General features: G+C 46.7%; 1 protein-coding gene across 1 annotated transcript in view; it reads left to right on the top strand.

Annotated features, from left to right (window-relative positions):
- Positions 1–21,802, top strand: part of EGFLAM (EGF like, fibronectin type III and laminin G domains) — a 189,254-nt gene extending 167,452 nt beyond the window's left edge. Inside the window, exons 19-23 of the mRNA XM_068990556.1 lie at positions 4,342–4,420; positions 8,009–8,152; positions 16,490–16,573; positions 19,743–19,846; positions 20,666–21,802. Of these exons, the coding sequence (XP_068846657.1) occupies positions 4,342–4,420; positions 8,009–8,152; positions 16,490–16,573; positions 19,743–19,846; positions 20,666–20,820 (566 nt within the window). The 3' untranslated portion in view covers positions 20,821–21,802. The remainder of the gene's footprint in view (positions 1–4,341; positions 4,421–8,008; positions 8,153–16,489; positions 16,574–19,742; positions 19,847–20,665) is intronic.
- Positions 21,803–22,877: the final 1,075 nt, after the last annotated feature.

The following is a 22,877-nucleotide window of genomic DNA, read 5'->3' as shown; positions in this document are numbered from 1 at the left end:
AGACAAGGGTGTAGGATGCAGCTGGTTCCTCCAGGGTTTCCCCCAGCCCATGGCAGACAGGTCACTTGGGAAAGGACTGAGCTCTGATGGTACCCCCTTCCCTTCCCTTCCCAGATTACTGAGAAGTTCTGACTCAGACGGTGCAGGACCCTTCAGGCCACTAGATGGGAGTGTTTCTCTGCAGCAGCTGAAGTTCCACTCACTACCAACACCAAAAGCCACTGGCTTAGGTCACACATTTGTCAGGGATGTACAGTCCTCAAAGATGGGAACCTGCTTGACTCATAATGATTGACCACATTCTAGGCACTTCACAATGTATTCAGTAAATTCATATCAAATTGCTGAGTCTGACTGGGGGATGGTGGGAAGTCCCAGAGCATTAAAAAAAAAAGTAGCTTCATTAAATATGAGCTGTAATCTAAGAATACTCAGTATGAAAAAACACAAATTCAAAAAACATATAAGTTGTGCATACTATAGGGAATTTCTTTTCTTGGGATGGTGTGTCCTTAACCAATGGAAAATTTGGAGGCATTCAGCCTAGATGTTGATTTTTCAGATAGTTGAAGGCTGGTAGTGTAGAAAATGATTTTTTAGCTATTACTTACTTTGTGGCTGCAGAGTCAGCTTCATGGGACCAAGATTGCTGCTCCAAGCAGAGCTGTCCAGCAAGGGAGAGTGCTGCCTGTGAATGAGAGAGCTGCCCACCCTGGAAGTTCAGTCCAGTTTCCTGGGACTGGATTGCCATTGCTCAGGAGGTTGTGGGGTGGAGTCCTGGCTGCTGGAAAAGCTAGGTTACAACCCCAGGTCCTTCCTTCCTTGGTCCTGGGACTGCGTGAAGGAGCCAGCAAGTTTTCTTCCACTCTTTATAGTCCATTGGGAATTTCAAGTCCCTGAAGTGGAAAATTTGCCTGGCTTGCAGGCTGGCTATTCATTTTGTCACCAGATGTCTCCAGCTTTTAGGTCTAAATGTGAGGAAGCACCAAAAACTGTCTTTGAGTAGTGCCTTTGCCACAGGACAAAAAAAAAAAAAAAAAAAGTGTAGAAGAAACTAGATATAAAGGGTTAGGATAAAATATACTTGTGCTTACAATATTTAAACAAACTGCAAAAGGCTAGAAAGGACTAGGTGGTTACTTCTAACTGTAATGTTTTAGGATGGAATTAATATTTATCCACATATACTGATGACACGGTATATTTTCACCATGTTTGTGTTCAGTGGTATCATTTCTAGAGTGTTCCCCTGCTCTTTATTAATCACAAGATCTGAACCTTGTAAAGGGGGTGGGGTGGGAATTAGGGTGATATTTTCCACTGTGGAGAGAAAAGAGGCAGCTGGCTGGCTTATCATTCCTTTTTCACATGTAGCCTGGAGCTAAGAAAAGGTAGTGGTCATTGACAAGGTAAGCAGCTCTCCAGGAAGTGTTTCTCCAGGTTTAGGTTAAGTGGGCATTGTCAGTTCAAGGTCAGGGGAGCCTCAGAGGTGTTCTTCCTGGTCCACCACCACCTGCACCCCAGTTACTAAGCCGAGATCTGCGGAGGTGTGTTGGGTGATCTGGTGCTAACCATGCTGAGAGAAAAGATTTCCAGCGGTTTCTCACGAGGGGAATGAGTGGATTCACGTTCCCTCAGAGGAATGTGAGTTCCTGCAGGGCTTCCCAGGGGCTGTGCGAGGCCGCTTTCCAGCGATCTGCAGCCACAGCAATTGGGATTTTACAGTGACTGTGAGATTCTGACCTGCCCTGTTCTGTTTCATGCTGGCGTCTGGCAGAGTGTGGGAACTACTGCCTCAACAGTAAGTACAGTGAGTCCTCCAAGAAGCTGGGACGGCCCCTGGGCTGGTGCCAGGGCAGGCTCTGGCCAGGCTGTGGGCACAGTGCCGGCCAGCCACCTTCAGAGGGTAACGGGGGACACACCTCTCAGAGGGGTTGCAGCCTCCCACCGAGATCACCAGCCCTGGGAACACACTTGTCTCCCGGCTGGGTCTTGGGAAGCCCTGAGCTAGGGGGGCTTAGTCAGCAGCTGGACGGGGCTCACACACACAGCCCTTTGAGAGTCCAGGTGCAGAGCACGTCCTGATCATTTCCAGGGGTGCAGGGGAATGATGACTGTTGGCCACAGACCCATGTCCATGACCAATAACAGCAGGGACAGGCCCTGCTTGGGGCTGAGCCAAACCCAGCAGGGACTCCAGGGTGACTGGGAGGGACGGCTTCTCCTCCTGCCTGGCATCAGCAGCTGGCAATTCAGGGCCTGCTCGCCCAGCTGCGAGCTCCCCTGTCCTCCTGCGTTTCCCACTCTTGCTTCTTATACCGCGTTCTCACCCTCTTCTTTCTATACTTTTGCTTCTCCTGGACTTCTCCCCCAGCCACAGCTTTTTCGTCCCCTCTGTGTCCCCCTGCCTGGGGCTGCCATCCACTTGGCTGTTTGTTTTCGTGTTGTTGTTGTTTTTTCCCCACACCTTCTCCTTGCTTCTCTGACATTTTCTTTTCTCCTCCTCTAACATCTGCTTTCCCCTTCGTCTTCTCTCTTCCCACCAACTTTCTACTTGTGGCATTTTGCATCTTTTTTTTCCCTCTCAGCTTCCTTTTCTTCCTTCCTCCTCCTCCTCCTCACTTAAACCAGAGGGTGGTGCAGCTCAGGATTTGAAATTAAAGAGCCATTCATTTCTGACTCTAAAACGCCCTCCGGGTCGACAGCCCCTTGTCCTGGGCCATGCTGCCTCAGAGGACAAGAAAGTAATTTCTTGGATAGTTACCTCAAACAAATGTTTGCTTCTCTTCCTCTCCTTCTTTTCTTTCTTTTACTCTCTCCCTCCCCCAACTTCTCTTTTCCTTCCTTCCTTTTTTTTTTCTTTCTTTTTATGAAGAATACAGGAGCATGCTGTGGGTGACCTGCCAACACAGGAACTTTTATTTGGGGGCCCAATGTCATCATGGGCTTCCCAGGTGGCCCAGTGGTAAAGAATCCACCTGCCAATGCAGGAGACACCAGAGAGGCGAGTTCGATCCCTGAGTGGGGAAGATACCTGGAGGAGGAAATGGCAACCCACTCCAGTATTCTTGCCTGGAAAGTCAGAGGAGCCTGGTGGGCTACAACCCATGGGCTTGCAGAGTCCAGACATGACTGAGCATACACACATGCAATGTCATTGGGTTTTGTGTTTTACTGTTTTTTTTTTTTCTCCCTTCCTTCCTTCTTTTCTTTCTTTCTTTCCTTCCTCCCTTCTTTTTAATGTGTAGAAGTTGAGTTTAAACTCTCCTATCATTTGTAGCGTCGACAATTACACATTTTTTCTCTCCTGGATGTAGAGTCCTTAGTTCAATGTCTTCTTTGTGCCAACCACATATCTTGTGAAGCTATGACTTATTTTATAAGCTGGCTTATTTTCTCTCATTTTGCACATTTCTTTGAACATGAGATTCATTTTACCCTAACTTTCTAAACTGCCATTTCTCTGTCTTTCTAAAGAGGAAAGTGATGTTGCTGTGATCTCTTTAGAAGAAATCCTCTGCATTATCCCTAATTCATGACACCAAATGCTACTACTTAACTTATTCCTTTACTCACTGTGTGGACGACGGTGATTCCTCAAGAAAACAAAGTAATGAGAAGGAAACACTTCTAGAATATTGGAAAGTAGGCTGAGGGCCGGAGTTTGGCTCATAGTCTGTTTCTCTCTTAGCTGTATAATCTTGGGCAAATCCTGTATGATTATGTGCCTCATTTTCTTTTTCTATAAAATGGGAACACCCAAGCCTCCCCTTCCCCAATACTTGCTGCTCCTTTGTATGTCTGTGGTAAAAATTTTGTGAAATAAAACAGCAGAAGGTGCTTCACAAAAAACAGTCAAAGCCTTATCCATTACTAACCAGTATCTGAGGTTGTGACCGAATGGGTTCTGGACCAGGTTGGTTTCAAATAGAGAAATCCTGGTGGATTTTGTTGGGGGACTGTTTGCCTCCCTTGGAGAACTTTTAGGGCTATCCCCAGCTGCTCCTCACATGGCCCAGGGCCTGCCCTTTAGCTTCCAGGAATAACTGGGCACGATTCAAGGTTCAGTATATTGCAGGGCCTTCTCGGTAGGGCTGAGGCAGATAACGGTGACGGCCAGCCCCAGGGAGGGACCACCAGAGAGACGCCAACTCCTGGCAATCAGGCCAGGTCATGCCAAACCAGGCCAAGTGCCTGTGCAGCCAAGAGGAAGGGGCTGCCAAGTTGATGAATGCCCTATTTCCGGGAGCTGGCTTTCTTTGTCTTTTCCTGCCGCATGGTGGAGTGCTGGGGTCAAGAGAGCCGCATAGCTCGTAACCTCTGCTTTCTGTTCTGTCTCAGCGATCACAGAAGCTATTGAGATCCCGCAGTTTATCGGCCGCAGTTACCTGACATATGACAATCCAGATATTCTCAAGAGGTAAGAAGACCCCTCGAGCACTTTCCTTATCTCCTGGGAGGTCAGTTTCTCTTCATCTTTCCCAGAGCTTTTCCTTATCTTCCATGCCAGAAGATAATTCTCCAAGAAGGCAGGAGAATTTAGCTGTAGTCCCAGGGGAAGAAAACATACAAAATAAACATAGAAACTAGAACAAAACAACACATACAAAAAAAACCCCCACAAAAATGTAGCTTTTGAACCAACCTCATGACCAACAGCCCAGACCCTTTCTGGTCAAAGGGCCTGGAGAGAGGGACAATGGTCAGCCCTGGGATATCTGATACTCAGGCTTTGAGGAGCAGTGAGAACTCAACGCTCCTGAAGCCAGGGTTACATGCGTGCGATTTCCAGCAGGGGAGTCAACTTCATGCTAGTTTGTGGCCATGGTCTGCTTAGAGCCAGCCGTGGAAGGGTTCTGGCACAGCTCCAACCAAGCAGAGAGCTCCAAGTCCGTGTCCTACTTTGAATCATCATCAGCGAGGTCCACTGTCCTCTTCAGGCTCTTTCCTGTTTGGTGGGGGGGGTGGGGGGGGGCGGTGCTTCTTGGCTCTCTTCAGGTGGATACAAGAGCATCACAGCTGGGACTTTTAATTGCTGTTGACTGAAAGTCCAGCCCTGCTCCAGAGTCCAAGCTCCTGGTTTCAGTTCAGTTCAGTTCAGTTCAGTCACTCAGTCGTGTCCGACTCTTTGTGACCCCATGACCTTCAGCACTCCAGGCCTCCCTGTCCATCACCAACTCCTGGAATTTACTCAGACTCATGTCCATTGAGTCAGTGATGCCATCCAACCATCTCATTCTCTGTCATCCCCTTTTCTTCCCGCCTTCAATCTTTCCCAGTATCGGTCTTTTCAAATGAGTCAGTTCTTTGCATCAGGTGGCCAAAGTATTGGAGTTTCAGCTTCAGCATCAGTCCTTTCAATGAATACTCAGGACTGATTTCCTTTAGGATGGACGTTGGATCTCTTTGCAGTCCAAGGGACTCTCAAGAGTCTTCTCCAACACCACAGTTCTTATAAAGCTCCTGGTTTGGAAGAGCCTAATTAGGCTATTTCCCGTGGGGAAGACTGGCTCTGGTGAATCTAGTAAGCTCGGCTTTGGTGCTTTCAGTTTGCCCTTTGCTCTTTCTTTTCCTTCCCCTCTACTGTTCGTAGTTTAGAGAGCACCACTCCCCACTCCACTGCCAGCACAAATCTGGATATTTTCCATTGTCTCAGGTTGATTGCCTCGTCACAGACTAAGGCAACTCTTTAAGCCAAAGGCACACAATTCTTAGGGTGGAATTTGGTGGTTTTTCAAGGAACAAAGAGGGTTAAGAGACATTTTCCTGGGGCATTAGATGTCCCTGGTGTTTCTGAACACAAACCAGACAGACCCAGCTTTGTTTCTCTAATCCCATGTTGTGTTTATTGAAGTTGTCTTGTGTGGGCCTTAGGCAAAATGGAGTCCCAGCAAAGAAACCCTCTTCCTTCTTCAAGTCCTTACACCCAAGAGATGGAGGGGTGTTCAGTCCCCAGAAACCAGGAGGGTGATGCTTAGTGGAGGGCACCAGGTCGTTTGGGGGAGTGGAAGGGTTTGGTGCAAGTAGGGCTTAGTTCAAAGCCCCAAAGCAAAAAGCTCAATAACACCTGTGTGTGTACATATATAGATTGCATCTATGTGTGCAGGTGTGTAAAGCTGCAGCTAGAAGTCAGGTTCAGAGTCTGTTTCCGTTAAATGCTTTTGGCTGCAAGTAACAGAAAACTCAGGGTTCCCAGGAAGCACAAGTGGTAAAGAATCCACCTGCCAATACAGGAGTCACGAGAGACCCAAATTTGATCCCTGGGTCTGGAAGATCCCCTGGAGAAGGGCATGGCAACCCACTCCAGTATTCTTGCCTGGAGAATTCCCTGGACAGAGGAGCCTGGTTGGCTATACAGTCTGCAGGGTCACAAGGAGTCAGACATGACTGAAGCAACTGAGTGCACACACACACACACAACAGAAAACTCAGCTCAAAATGTCTTAAATATGAACGGTAAATATTATTTCATATAACAGACTGTCTAGACTTAGTCTGGATCCTGGGTTGATTAATTCAGAGAATCAATTGTATTATCAATGACTCATTTTCCTGCCTTGTTATCCTCAGCATATTTTGCAACAATCATACCCTTTATGGTAATAAGACAGCTGTTCCTAAGATGCTCATTAAATAGTTACAGATCATGGCAATATCCAGTGCAGTTAAAAAAAAAAAAAAAAAAAGCCCTTTTTTTCATGTGACTCTCTTTGAAATGAAGAGACTCTCCTAGAATCCTCCTGATAAATTTCCTTTATCTCATTGGACAATAGTGGGTCACAGACCTGCCCCTAAACCAATCACTGCAAAAGAAATGGAACCGTGTGATTGACTTGTACCAATCAGTGTATCCAAGGCAAGTGAGGGAAGGAAGGAACCTTGAACACAAGACTGGGAAAAGCAGATCTCTAGGGAATAGCCCGCAGCGGGATTGCTCCGCACCTGGTCTGGTGGCGAGGTCGTCAGTGTCATGGACCCTGCTCCTCACTCGCCACTCTGAGACCGTGTCTGGGGAGAGCACACTTGACCTCTTCCTGTCTATCCCAGGCTCTGGGAAGCCTTAGACAAAAGCCTCCTCCACTGGTCACTACTGAATGCACTCTACAGCTGCAGGCCACATTCGTTAGACAGACACGTGACAGGAAAACAGTCAGGACTTTTCCAGTAGAGCCATCTTACACTATGAAGAACATTAAATTGCATTTATTCTTACTTCATCTTTTATTTAAGGACCTCATGGTTGCTTTTCTCCCTTCATCAGATGAAACACTGGCCACTTCTTAGTGAAACTGGACCTCTGAACTAGTCTATTCCCAAGAATCAGTGAGAATATCCCAACATTGATAGAAACCGATAAGCAGCGATCTTATTCCCAGCCAAGTCTGTAGGACTGGGACCTGAGCTTCCTGAGCAGTCCTTCCTCTCAGCTTCCTGTTCCACTCTGCCCTGCCTCTGCCCCAACACCTCTCAAGACCGTTATCCCATCGAGGCACCTTCCTTGTCTGACACTCTGCCCCCTGTCCAGTCACTCCTTCTCTGCGTTCAAGGACATCACCTCCACAGATGGCCCTCCACAGCCACAATCATAGCCCTGAGCATTCGAATCTCTTGGTAATTAAGTAAACCGCTTCCTTTGGAGGAATGGGGGGCACTTTCCCAAGGGCTCGTGAGTGGTAAGACAGGAAGGAGGGAAGACTGAGGTGTGTGCTGGGGGTACAGGCGGGGACTGTGGCACTGGCCGGGGTCTGGCGTATCTGTCACTCATCAAATGCTCTCTGTGGTATCTCACCACACTTGGGAAGAGATACGGACTCCATGTCGTGGAATGAGGAGTTCAGACTTTCAGACCCATGGCAGGGCTCGTCATGGTGATGCCTTTTCTAATCTCCTGATAGTGTCAGAAACATTAGACCATCTTTATAACTGGCAGACAAAACCAGGATTACTCAGAAATGGATGTTGGTGGAGACTGGTTGATTTGGTATAATGATTTGTGTCTTTCCTCCAGGGTGTCAGGATCAAGATCAAACGCATTCATGCGGTTTAAGACAACTGCCAAAGATGGCCTGTTGCTGTGGAGGGGAGACAGCCCCATGAGACCCAACAGTGACTTCATTTCCTTGGGCCTTCGGGATGGAGCCCTGGTGTTCAGGTAACCCTTACACTGGCTGCCGACAGCACAGTCTTGTGATTTTTCTCAGCCAGTGTAGATCATGCCAAACAGAGGTTGCAGAGGAGCCAGAACCCAGTCAGCCAGAATTAACTGTTGCCTGAAGCTCCAGGTTAATTTAAGGCTCCTGATCTTTCTTTCCAGTACCCATCTCTAGAGCGGCAGTTGGTCAACTACAGCCTGGTGGCCATATCTGGCCCCCTACTCATTTATGTGGCTCAGTGGTAAAGAATCCACCTGCCAGTGCAGGAGCCGCAGGTGCTGCGGGTTTGATCCCAGCGTTGGGAAGAACCCCTAGAGGAAGGCATGGCAGCCCACTCCAATATTCTCACCTGGAGATTCCCATGGACAGAGGAGTCTGGCAGGCAGTAGTCCATAGGGTTGCAAAGAGTTGGACATGACTAGTCACACATACCCACCCATTTTCGTAAATGAAATTTTATTGGAATACTGCCACCCTCATTTATTTATGCATTGTCAATGACTGCTTTCTTGCGACAGTGATACACTTGAGTAGTTTCAATAGGAACTGTATGGCAAAGCCTAAAATACTTATTATTTGGCCGCAAAGAGTGGACACGACTGAGTGACTGAGCTGAACTGAACTTAGGGAATAATTTTGTGGCTCCTGTACTAGAATGTTATTGCCATCTACTCCCCACTGACACATGAGGAAGAAGAAGGAGGACTTTGATCCTGCCAAGCATGGACATGAGTATTTGGCCCAGTGCTCACCAGCTCAGGAAGATCTGAAGATTTAGCTGAGAGACCTGGTTTTATATTCTGACTCAGCTCCCTAATCCCTGTGGAGCCTTGGGAAGGAGAAGCCCTGCTTTCCAATCTCCCACTGCAAAGAACAAAGCACAAACTCGTATCTCAATAGAGCAACTCCACATTTGCCTTTTTATAAGTGCTTCTCAAGTGATAATGGATAAGACAGTTCCAGAAGTTCTACATGAGTTTAGACTGTTCTCAGATTTGTCACTGGGGAAGATCCCCTGGAGAAGGCAATAGCAACCCACTCCAGTATTCTTGCTTGGGCAATCCCATGGACAGAGGAGCCTGGAGGGCTACAGTCCAAGGGGTCACAGCAGCGTCGGACATGACTTAGCAGCGAAAGAACAACAACGGCAAGCTATAAAGTAGCTAAAGAATTACCAGGACAAGATCTCACCACCAGAAGCGGGGTGACAGCTGGGTGGGAGCCAGATTCCCAAGGGGCAGGGGCCAGCTGTATAATATGAAAGAGTTCTCTAGAGATGGTGATGACACAGCCTTACTTGAGGGTAGAAATATCTTGTTTGGAACTGTGCTTCTCAAAGTGTGGTCCCTGGACCAGCAGCATCAGCATCATCTGGGAACGTGTTAAAAATATACAAATTTTTAGGCTACACCCATGAACTATTGAACCAGAAAAACTTTAGGGATGAGACCCAGCAATCTGTTATTCTGACGCCTGCTACGGTTTGAAACCCCTGCTCACTCTCTAGACCATCTGCTCCATGGGGGAAGGAATTTCTCTGACTTTTCCTTCTCTAATCCCCCACCTGGTGACCTGCACAAGTGTTCACTAAATAATACGGAATTAACTGGAGTTGAAATAGGTGAAGGTGAGATAGGGAACTACAGAGAAGAAGAAGGCTGAGTTCTGGGGCTTCAGTGGGTCCTGCGCTGGGATTGCAGAGAGCCAGGGTACAAGAATAGAAGTCTTGGCAATTGGAATAAAGGACATTTTGAAAGGAAATGTCGCTTGTCCAATGCTTGCCCCTACATAGCTGAGCATGCTCAGTCATGTGACCCTATGGTTGTTGAGGACTTTGGGGAGCAGAGTGTGGTTGAAAGCTGGAGACTGCCCGAGAGCAGTTCGCACCACCTCCGCCCCCTCCCCGCGGCCCCAAGGTCAAATGCTGAGCTCTTCACACCCCAGTTTTAGGCTGGCTGCTGCAAAGCCATTTTCTTGTGGTTTTCCTGTGGTTAACCTCGCCAAGGCCTCAAGTACTTGATTGTGCCCAGAAAAGGGAACTGAAACAGTAGCTCAGCCGTGGGTGGGAGGCCCGACTTCCCCCCTAAACCGCCAGCGAAAACTTAGCTGGACGGGGAAACTCAGTCTCCTCCCGGCCGCCCTGCAGCTCCCACTGGTTCTCACACCCTGCCCGGGCCAGACCCCCATGCCTTCTGGGCACCCTTCTTACAACTCCACTCCATCCCGATGTGTTTCTTTGGCTACCAACTCTTTTGGGTTTCTGGAAATTGGTCCCACATTTCTCTTTTAAGCCTGGAGTTCTGACCAAGTTAAAGGGCACCCTCCCCCGCTCAGCCCCCACACCCCAGAGCAGACATCTGTGCTCATCCCTGGGCCTGGAACCTGGTGTGGCTGCTTCGCTGCATTTCCTTCCTCTGGGCAGCTATTCTCCCCACATCATTCACCCGGCTCAGAAGTACGGAACCCCTGGGGGAGGCTGGGTGGAGAGGTATCAGAGAGTGGCCAGTGGTTTAAGATTGTCAGCCTGCACAGAGTCAGCTGCGGGGCTCCTATCCGAGGTTACTGGATTCCTGGGCCCACACCTGGAAACGCACCTGGTAGAGGAGGTCCTGCTGAGTGCCAGAATCTGATTGGAAGATACCAGGAGCCACACCCTGAGAAACCGAGTCTGGAATGGTCAGAAACCAGGGCTTCAGAGTCAGACATGCCTGATTCCCACGGCCACGTGATCACCTGCAGGTTATCTGACCTCTGAAAAGGAAAGGGTTAATCATGAGGACCCAGTGAGTTAATTCACGTAAAGGCCTGGCATGTCTCCTTATTAGTGAGTGATAATGATTATCCCTGATAAGTGTTTACTCTGTTCAAAAAACTCATATCATGAACATATGTAAGGGAACTGGCACAATATACTATATAAAATTTAGCTATTGTTATTATTACTATTACTATTGTTATTATTGTTGTTATTATTTTGACTAAGGCGCTTGCCGCCATGCAGCTTACATCAGTGGAGCCTAGAGAGTGAACCTGTTGATTGCGTAGGTGAACCAACCATTTTTGAGGTTTTAGTGTTTGATCCAATTTCAAAGCAAACAACAGGAAATCTAAGATAATATGGTATAATCTCAACATTCTTCACCTAAATGCTTGTCCTTTTTGCTAATTTAGTGCTCAAAGTGCTTCTGCCAGAGAATAAAGAAAAGGTTTGGGTGCAAATTAAAGAAAGGGAATCAGAGTGCTCAATTGAGAGTATGGTTTTTGTTGTTTGTTTTGTTTTGTTTTACGGTTATGTATAGGGCATAAAACTAGGTGTGTAAATATCACTTTACTGGGGATATTACCCACTAATTTTCCATGTGACTTTGATAACATTTTCATGCAGCAGAGAAAGGGAAGCAGTCTGACATTAGCCAAGTACCCTGTGCTATGCTTTAAAGGAGGCATGACCAATTATAAGTGCCACCACGTGGAGGCAGTCAAGTGGCTTCCAAGAGACCTCACCTGCTGGCGTTTCCTGGTAGCACACCTTTGTGCTCAGACTCCTGGCCTTTCGTGTGCACCAGGTTGAGTAGGTAAACTGGGTTCAAGATAACTGATTCATGATCACCAGGTACGCAGGACATGGTAGAGAAAGCAGACATGCATTTATTCATTTATTCATTCATTCACATATTTTTACCTTTTTTTTTTTAAATTGATATTTAACTAAGTGAAGTAAGTCAGAGAAAGACAAATGTCGTATGCTGTCATTCATATATGGAATCTAAAAGAAAAACGAGGCAAATGAATTTATCTACAAAACAGAAACAGACTCACAGACATAGAAAACAAACTTACGGTTACCAAAGGAAGGGGGTAGGAGGGATAAATTTGGAGTTTGGAATTAACAGAGACGTACTATATATAAAATAAATAAACAGCAAAGTCCTATTTTACAGTACAGGAACTATATTCAATATCTTGTAATAACCTATAATGGAAAAGAATCTGAAATCAGACAAATATACATATAATATTATCTGAATCAGTTTGCTGTACACTAGCTGGTGAAGCGACTTAGCAGCAGCAGCTGGTAAAGCATCTGCCTGCAATGCAAGAGACCCTGGTTCTATTCCTGATTCTTTTCCTGGAGAAGGGACAGGTTACCCACTCTAGTATTCTCGGGCTTTCTTGGTGGCTCAGACCATAAAGAATCCACCTGCAGTGCGGGAGACGTGAGTTTGATCCCTGGATTGGGAAGATCCCATGGAGGAGGACATGGGAACCCACTCCAGTATTCTTGCCTGGAGAATCCCATGGACAGAGGGGCCTGGCGGGCTACAGTCCATGGGGTCACAGAGTTGGACATGACTGAGCGACTAAACACAGCATAGAAACTAACAAAACATTTTAATTCAACTATACTTCAAATTATTTTTAATTAAGGTAAAATTTACATAACGTGTACAAATATTAGGTGTACAGCTCAATACATTTTTTAACATACAAACGCTTGTGTGACCACCACTCGGAACAAAACAGAACATTTCCTACACCCAGGAAGGCTCCCTCATGCCCTCTCCCAACAAAGGCAATCACTGTTCTTGGCCATTTATTATTATTTAAAAGAAAGAGAAATTCCAGGGGGATGTATATCAGGTAGAGTCTGGGCAAGCAGGAGGTTATTCGAGAACCGAAGAGGGAGTCGGTGGGGTTGGAGAGTCAGGCCGTCAGGCCGTCAAGGAGCCAACTGGGCCGCTCCCCGACCTGCAGTGGTGGCTGGATTCCTGCCTGCTGGGTTCCGTGTTTGCTCCTTGAGTACCATCTGGATGAACAGGCATGTTACTGGGCTGGAGAACAGAAGAAAACCCGTCCTTTGTCCAAACACAACTGAAAACGTTTCCATTCACTGGGTTACAATCCCATTCCAGTCTAGTGCTGCTGCAGTTGTACCTAAGTCGCCTTGTTCTGAGACCTGGGTGTTCCTGGGTGTTTTGGTTACATATTCGCAGCCTGTTGGTTCACTTTCACACATGACTACTCTTCCAGGAGAGGCTTGACAGGCTTGACCCTGGGTGGCAGTTTTCTCCTATTGCTAGTTCCTCTAGGTGTGCTGTCAATGCTCGATCCGAGCTGCATTAAGCACTGCATGTGTTCCCACATGGTGCTGGTGGCAAAGAACTTGCCTGCTAATGCAGAAAGCATAAAAGATGCAGGGTCAAGGCCTGGGTCAGGAAGATCCCCTGGAGAAGAGCATGGCAACCCACTCCAGTGTTCTTGCCTGGAGAATCCCATGGACAGAAGAATCTGGTGGGCTGCAGTCCACAGGGTCACACAGAGTCAGAGACAACTGAAGTGACAGCACGCACACAGGCATGGGGTTATTTGCTTGTCTCCTACTATGTGCTATGCTCTTTATATATATTATCTTACTGAACCTTCCCTAAGATCCTTCAGGGTAGGTATTATTAACCTATTTCACAGATGAGAAAATTGAGGCTCAGACAAATGGAGCAAATTGCCCAAGATCACAGCTAGGAATTGGCAAGGCTGGGAATCCAGGTAGATTCCTCTAATCCAAGTGTCTAGGTTCTTTCTCGGAGAAGGCAGTGGCACCCCACTCCAGTACCCTTGCCTGGAAAATCCCATGGATGGAGGAGCCTGGAAGGCTGCAGTCCATGGGGTCGCTGAGGGTCGGACACAACTGAGTGACTTCACTTTCACGCATTGGAGAAGGAAATGGCAACCCACTCCAGTGTTCTTGCCGGGAGAATCCCAGGGATGGGGGAGCCTGGTGGGCTGCCGGCTATGGGGTTGCGCAGAGTCGGACACGACCGAAGCGACTTAGCAGCAGCAGCAGCAGCAAGTTCTTTCTATCACCCCATGCTGCCTCTCATAAAAGCCCACATAGTAATTCAGCTGTATTTCTGCCAACCAGCTCTCAGCCTTGCTTTATACTCATTCATTTCTTCAACAAGCATTTGGCCACTAAATAATGAAATCCGAAAATTCCACCTCCAGGCTGCTTCATACAAGGAGACACTTGATGTGGGAAAATTCATTAGAAAACAGTGGATTTTTCTGGGTCAGAGCAACAGCTTTGTCTCAGAGTTTGTCAAGTCACCCGAGTTCTATTCTTGGTTAAATGTTGATGGGCTGTGTGGCTTCTTTGAGACTTCAGTGTTAAAGAAAGGACTCATAGTGCTTTCCCTGGGAAAAGCCAAAGCTTTCTATTCTTGCTCTTTTGTTGGCTTGAGTGCATAGAAGAGCTCAGTGACTAATCCGAGTTTTCTCTCAGTTTCCTGTTTCTTGGCCAATGAGCTAAAGGAGAGACATGTCCTCTTACAACATGAGGAGAGAGTTGTCTGGGTGGAATGCATTTTCCTTCAAAAGCATGATTACATGGACTTTATTATATTATCAAGGGGTGATCTATGCAGCTGGCTCAGTGCCCAGCCTTGAATAGTCACTCACTAAATATTTGTTGTATTTAATTAAATTAGAATAATTGAATGAACACTGGACTAAGAGGGATATTTCTCTCTGGTAAACAACATATGCAAGTCTTCTGATCCCCTTAGCATATCAGGGTATCTGGCAACTGAAACAGAAAACAGAAAGCTTCGGAGTAGATCTGCTATCCAAGAAAATGTGGCAGGGGGAGGGGCTCAGGTAAGAGCCCAAGTGCAAGTCCTATACTTTGGCTTTGAGATTTTAGGCAAATTCCCTTAGACTCTTTGGGACTCAGCCTACTCTGCAATGTTTTGTTCTGTTCTGTTTTTTTGAAAAGTGAAAACACATGTATTCGTTTCTGAAGACTGCCATAACACATTACCGCAAATTGGGTGGCGATAGACATGTGTTATCTCACAGTTCTAGAGGCGAGAAGTCCGCCCCGGAGGCCTTGCAGGGTCTCTTCCTCCTGGGGCTCTGAGGGAGTCTGCTCTGTAACTCTCTGCTAGGTCCTGGCGATCGCTGGCACTCCTTGGTGCTGCTTGTCTTATCGCTGTCATCATTCCAGCCTCTGCCCCTGTCTTCACGTGGTGTTCTTTGTGTGTCTCTGTCTCTGGGTCAAAATTTCCTCTTTCTATAAGGAAACTAGTCGTATTGGATTTAGGGCTTCACTAACCCCAAATGGGGCTTCCCAGGGGGCTCAGTGGTCAAGAATCTGCCTGTAGTGCAGGAGATGTGGGTTTGATCCCTGGGTCAGGAAGCTCTCCTGGAGCTTCTCCTGGAGTATTCTTGCCACTCCAGTATTCTTGTCTAGAGAATCCCATGGACATAGGACCCTGGCAGGTTACAGTCCACGGGGTCGCAAAGAGTCAAACATGACTTAGCGACTAAACAACAACAATAATCACGTATGACTTCCTCCCTAACCCCATATAACCCGCATATAAACCCTCTTAACTAATTACATATGCAAAGACCTTGTTTCCAAATCAGTTCACTTTCTGAGTTTCTGGACCCAGGTTCAATTCCTGGGTCGGGAAGATCCCCTGGAGAAGGGCATGGCAACCCATTCTAGTGTTCTCACCTGGAGAATCCCATGGACAGAGGAGCCTGGCGGGCTACAGTCTATGGGGTTGCAAAGAGTCGGACACAACTGAGTGACTAACACTTTCACTTTTCACTTAGATTCTGGGTGTTCATTAATTTTGGGGGGATACTGTTCAACCTAGTACAACACATTACAAATGATAAAGTCCTTCTTTTTCCTTATACAGTAATAGCATCCATGGAGCCTAAAATAAATCAACTTTGAGGGCATTATGGTAAGTGAAAAAAGCCAGTTACGAAGAGACAAAACTGTTTGGCCCTACTATAAGGTACCTAGGATTGTCAAATTTACAGAAAGAGAAAGTAAAATGGTGGTTGCCATGGACGGGGGGAGGGGGAAATGGGAGGTTGTTTAATGGGTACAAATTTTCGATTTTACAGGATGAGAAAGTTCTGGAATTGATTGCTCAGCAATGTGAATATACTTAACACTACTGAACTGAACACTTACGAATGATTAAGACTGGGCTTCGATAGAGGTCTGGTGGTTAAGACTCCATGCTCCCAGTGCAGGGGGCAGAGGTTCAATACCTGGTCGGGGAACTAAGATCCTCTTTACTGCACAGTATGGCCAAGAAAAAAAAAAAAAAAGTTGATCGTAAATGTTACCACAATTAAAAAATAAAAAAACATGGCCTAATTTGGGAACCTAGTGCCTTTTTAGCATTGTGTTAAAGAAACTACCTTCTGAGGTCCAGAGAGCTTTGTCATTGAGAATCATTTATGAATGACCGTCTGCCTGTGCATCAGTACTTTCTTCTGTTCTCTGTCTTGTTCTTCTCTGACACCTTTAGCTATAACCTGGGCAGTGGTGTGGCATCCATCATGGTGAATGGCTCATTCAATGATGGTCGGTGGCATCGAGTCAAGGCCGTTCGGTGAGTACCTGTCACAGCGTGAGACAGAGCTGATGGGAGTGCTCTCCAAGTCCCTGTAGTTCCACTTCCTGTTCCCCCACCTGGCCTGGCATCCCAGTATCCCTGATTCCGCTCATTAGGACATCTCGGTACCAACTCCCCGCTGTGCCCATCACTAACACTGCAGGTTGGAAAGGCTGAACTCCCAGTCTTCACTCAACAAAGGCCTTCTGGAGAAGGAATTGTATGATGGCTAAACTGGAAGAGGGTCTGGTCATCTAGTGAGGTCTAGATATCTCTAGTGAGATAAGATTTCAGGACAGGTAGACTTTGAGGAATGCTTCTATTCTCGTTATGCAGGCAATTGCCCCCACCATTTTTTGTTTTTTGACATTACATTACCTGAATCTTAGAAGCCATGTGTACCCTGCCCCAATTACACATTCTCCTCCTGCTCACAGAGCTCACTACCCTCGCTTCTGATTAATTTAGGGTGAATCATTCCTTTGAAATTAGTTTTACTATGTATATATCCCTAAAAATATTTTTTTAGAAACTGATTAGCAGGTCCTAAATCAGCTATATAAAGAAATGTCAGTCCTGCCACTCCTGATGCAGGTCTCAAGATGAGCTGAACAGTCTTTGGCTCAGGTTCCCTGAGAATATACCATAGTACTTTCTGGGGAGGTCAATAGACGAGGTCATGAGCGAAGCTTGGGAAACATGGGGCCACCATGGTCAGTTTCCTACTCAGTTCATGTATAGGCTGTGATGGAAGTAGCCTTGCTGGACCCCGTTCTTTCCACTGTGCTTGCCTTTGATTCTAAAGGATGTGGCAGGTACAGAGGCAGACCTGTGCCCATCATCTGTCCAAGTGACCTTGAAAGTCCTTGAGAGAGTGATTTTGATGAAGCCCCAACTCTGACTTGTTAAAAAGAGATGTCTTCCTGTAGTGAATATTTATTGGCATAGGTAGCCATTCCCGTCTCCAGAGGATCTTCCCAACCCAGGGATTGGACCAGGTCTCCTGCATTGTAGGCTGATTCTTTACCGCTGAGCCCCTGGGGAAGCCTCAAACTGCTCATACTCCAGCTCAATTCCAAGATCCTTCAGACTAGGTGGCTTCTAGGTTCTTCATTTTACATTTTTCAAATCTAAGATGCCATTGATTCTAAAGTATATCCTCATTTTGGACATATTAAAAATGAAAAATTCTTAGAACTGATGAAATAAAGTGGGGGAAACGGAATTTTTAGAGTAATGGGGAAAAGCAGTCAGAGCAGGCAAGGCATTGCCCATCACATCCTTCCAGTATGAGATTTTGAAAAAGCATATCCAAAACGGGGAAGCTGTGTGGTCTCAAGGGTGATTATAGAACAGGCTAGAAATATCTCTAAAGCTAGTTGCTAGAAGAGTTGTTATCAATAAATGAGGTTTAGGCAAACAAATTTTTATCATTATACCCTACTCCCTTCCCAAAAAGGAGTAGGACCCAGAACTTTTGGAAGGTAAATAAGGGGCTGAAAACAGACTGGCTTAAAAATCTTACTTAAGGTGTTAGACCCCAAGCTCCTTCTACTTCATATAGCTGGCATGCTGCCCTCTCCCTACCCATGGAAGAATAATTGCCATGGAAAGGCAATTCTCTGGAGAAAGTGAATAAGGGTCTTTAAAATGGGAGACATTAGGTACAGCTAAACATTGGACTAGTCTACTCTGTCTATATTAATACTGGAAACTATGTGAAAGTTCTGTGTTGACTACTAAGAGCCCTATAAATCTTCCCCCATTGAGATTCCAGAGTGCTGAGACCCAGGCCTGTACCCCACAGTAGAGTAGGAAATCCAGGTATCCCCAGTGATTGCACCAGATCGCAATACAGTCTCAGAAGCCATCCTGCACATGCGGCTCCCATAGGGCTTCCAGTCCCCCCTCAGTCCTCAGCACTAAACTGTGCAGTGGCAGTCGGGGATCACTAAGCATTTGAAAAAAATCTCCAGTATCAGACATGGAATTCAGAACAGATACATAGAACAAAGCCACTTGGAGGAAACAAACTATGAATGAAAAAAAATGATATTCACATCATCAGAGAGAGAAGAGAGTTTCTTGTTCCTGTTAACCTGAGAAACAAGAACTGATGGCTATTCAAAAAAAAGAAAAAAAAAAGGACAGTAAAAGACAAGAAAGAACTCACTTTAGAAGGAGGAGAAGAGGTATGGCTGGTTTTTGGAAACCCCCTTAAAATGCAAAGTCCTTGCCACAGAGGAGCGCCTCCATCCTACTGTTCTCAGAGTCACTTTTGGGTGACTCTGGGTCCTTTGGCTTCCCAGGTGGTGCAGTGGTAAAGAATCTGTCTGCCAATGTAGGAGCTGCAGGAGGTGCGGGTTGGGAAGATCCCCTGGAGGAGGAAATGGCTACCCACTCCAGTATTCTTGCCTGGAGAATCCCATGGATAGAGGAGCCTGGTGGGCTACAGTCCATGGGGTCACAAAGAGTCAGACACACCTGAGCACACATGCACACACCACATGGGTCCTTTAGAAGCCTCTGAACCATTCTTTGTTCTCCCGAGAGTGATCCGCCAATGGGGACTGCCACACTGGTTTCTCACTGTGCTTAGAATAACATCCACACTCACCATGTGTCACCATGTCACCACCACACTTAAAGTTCTCTGGTTCCTTCCCACATTCGGAATAAATTCTAAGCTCCTTTTGCCCTTCAACATCTGCTTCTGGTTTCACATTTTCCTGTTCAATTCCCACCTCTGGAATTCTGTATGCTCAGACTGTCCAAACCCCCATGTCTTTTCTTTCTTTGTGGTTGCCACTTGCTGTTTGTGTTACCCTTCTCCTTCATCTGACTCACCCAGCCTTCAAAACTCATCTCAGACAGAATCTTTGTTGAGAAGTTTCCCCTGGCCTTCTCTCCATCTCCTGTAGGATTTCACAGCACCTGGGCGTTCTTCTACCATAGAGTGGTGACACTGTGATCACTAGCAAATTTTTTCTTTTTTTTTTCTTTTTGCCTCAGGAATTTGGGTGATTTCTTGGTTTGTTTCGTTTTGACAGCTCCATCATTTAGTACAGTGTCTGGTGCTTAGTAAGGACTTGAATATATTTCTGTTAACATGAGTACATGATTGAATGATTAAATGAAGCTCCAAAGCTGGTGGTGGTTTTTACAGGGATGGCCAATCAGGAAAGATAACCGTGGATGACTATGGGGCCAGAACAGGCAAGTCACCTGGCATGATGAGGCAGCTCAACATCAATGGAGCTCTGTATGTGGGTAAGTGACCTTGACTTCCAGCGGAACCTCAACTATCCAGTGACTTTTCTTAGTCTTCCCTTTGTCATGCTGGGGCTTCCCAAAGTCATGCACTTCACTTGATCAGTCAAATACTTGGAAATCAGGAAACTCTCCAGATATTCCATTCTTCCATTTTCTGAACTTCTGACTCATGGCTGAGGGGTCAGGAAACACTTAGATGCTTTTGTGCTGTGAACCAATCCACCAGGAAAACCCTGCTTGTTTATAGAACAGGAACCTGCTAAATATAGCTCCTGGAATTCTCCTGGAGGAAGGAGTATCTCTCTTTCTGGCCCCTTGCAGAATTAGAATGAGTGGCATTTTTATAAATAGCTTAGAACCCACTAATGCAGACACATAAACATGGAAAGACACCTCTGTCTGTATGCTATTTCCTAAAAGTGAACTTAATTGAAAGCATTCAACATCAGTGTATTTCTTTTGGTTTAAGATGGCATCATCTCTTATCACATACTACATATTTTTGACATTATACAACATTTCTTTTTTTTTTTTTTTTCCAAATTCACCAGGTACTGTGTGGCTTTAAGTGGTCAGCTAGGTCAGAAAATCATGTATGAGGTAGACAGTTAACGGCTCTGATTGTGTATCTCACTGACCCAAGTCAACTTGTCCCTTCAAGGTTAATTATAAACTAAATGCGATGTCCAAAGTTCTAGGTTCTGCACCCTCAGCTGTCCCGTCAGTCTAGGGGCGTGCTGGTCGGTAGACACTCAAGCATCCTACAGAGACGTCCTCCCCTTTGGCTCAGGTCATCTCCCTCTTGCTTCCTGGCAGGTGGAATGAAGGAAATCGCTCTGCACACTAACAGGCAGTACATGCGAGGCCTCGTGGGCTGCATTTCTCATTTCACACTGTCCACCGATTACCACATTTCCCTGGTGGAAGACGCCGTGGATGGGAAAAACATCAACACTTGCGGAGCCAAGTAACACCAGCTGGCCCTGCCCAAAAGACCGAGCCTTCTATCCCGAGAGTCCTGGGGGCCCGAGACCCTGCCGGACACAGAGGCACAGGGACCAGGAGTGTGTCTTGTCCTCAAGGAGCAAGTTCACCCTGATGGGAAACTAGAACCGAGGCGGGAGTCCCTCGGTGGCCTTTCCTGCTGACACTCTGTGGGCCAAACCCAACGGAACACTCTGTGTAGGAAGCCTGAGACTTTGTCCACTGAGTGTGAGGTGCCTGCCAGAGAGCACACATCAAGGCGAATTTCCGAGCCTGTCTGCTGTAGTTCAATGACTGTGTTGTGATTCATAGTTCTTTAAAAAAAAAAAAAGAAAGAGAGACCCAAAGGGCAGTATTAAAATACTTCTCTCCTCTCCTGACTCATCACACTCTTACTGACAGCAGAATGACTGTAAAACCTTGAACCTCAATTTTCTCACTTCGGCCCATGAATAACTAGGATTAACCCCTTCCCCTCCTCGCTGCATTCAATGCGCTCTGACTATGAAAATAAGGATGAAGGGAGACTAGAGATAGAATCATAATTATGAAGCTGCCCCCCCCCCCCCGCCCGCCGCCAACCCTGGAAAGTTTACCTTTAATGAGAAATCCTTACTTTTTATAATGCAAATCTCAGAAAACGGGCACCATGATTTTGTAGCTGTCCTTTTGTATGTGTATATTTTTATAGCGACCGACTGTCCATGCGGTATACTTTTGCGAGTTTGAGTGGACGACCCCGAGTTCTTCACACACTTCCTAGAATTTTCTCCCAAAGGAGACTTGTCTGGGCCCTTTGTGGCATCAGCAGTGTGGGGTGGGCACCTTGGGGAGCTGACCATTCCCTCTTGGTAAAGGATGGCTCAAAGAGGCAAATATGAAGCTTCCCGAATAAGCAGATGAGAAGGCACCTGCGTTACTGAGGTGGGTCACTGTCTTGGTTTTGAGAGAGGGGGATGTCTGTAGTACACTTGAATAAAGGAGATGAAGGCTACAGTGCATTCATTTGGTTGTTCATTCACCCATGAAGGGCTTACTGGTCCCTCCCAGGGCCATGTCCAGAAATGGACATGAATACAGTCAAGTGTTTCTGAGGCTGGGCAGGGGGCACCCTCGGCCTGGTCTGAGCATCTGGACAAGAATCAGGGAAGCAAGGTTGCTTCCTTGGGAGTCATCGTGGTACCGCTCAGCCAGCTCATGAGTGACCCTGGGGACGGCGGGCTCCCTGGCAGATCCCCCGTGCTGGGACTTGTGAGGGAGGTGAGATGAATGCTGCTACCAACCTAAGAGGAGGGAGATATGATCCACCTCACAGAGGCACCTACGAGTAGCTCTACTCTTGCTTGTGCAGCAGGCTCTCAGCAAAGGCTTGAAACTTTGCACCAAGCACCGTTCTAGGCACATTAAGAGTTCTAAAATTGAATAAATAAACTAAAGACATTCACCTTGCATGTCAGCCTTCTGCCTCCTGTCTTTGAGGACCTTTGATGACCAGGATGCTTCATCCCAGAGCAATAAAGGTAACAACAATTCATCCTCTCCTACCTAATGTCACCTTGTGAGTGCAGCGTTGAGAAGGTACATGGTGGAAAGTGGGTGTCACCACCTCCCTACCACGCTCACCTCCACACCGTCTCCTTGGAAACATCCAGGGGCAGGGCTTCCACGATATAATGGAGTTGCTTTCACAACTCCAGGTGAGTCACATTTGGAATCAATTGCCTTCAGTCAAAAAAAAAGTGATTTGAGCAAAATATTCAGCAGAGCTGAAGCCAGAAGAGTTGTGCAGTGTCTCTCTATGACTGTTATCCAGGGAAACACGCAGTAACCTGGGGGTGGGGACCCGGAGTGTGTGTTGGAGCTGATGAAGATGCTGAACTGCCTTGCTCTGGGTGGGATGCAATAGGGGCTGGAAGGGGAGGGGTGACATGTGATGGAGTCAGAGCCATAGAGATGCTGTGGGTGAGAGGGCACCAGAGTAGGGGGACCCAAGAGGAGCTGACCACATGGGAGGCTCAGGGCCGGAGAACAGGCTAAGAGATGG

The sequence above is a fragment of the Capricornis sumatraensis genome, chromosome 18 (assembly GCF_032405125.1).
Source record: "Capricornis sumatraensis isolate serow.1 chromosome 18, serow.2, whole genome shotgun sequence".
Classification (NCBI taxonomy): Eukaryota; Metazoa; Chordata; class Mammalia; order Artiodactyla; family Bovidae; genus Capricornis; species Capricornis sumatraensis.
The sequence above is the reverse complement of the archived record's forward strand: the minus strand, read 5'-3'. Positions and strand labels throughout refer to the sequence as shown.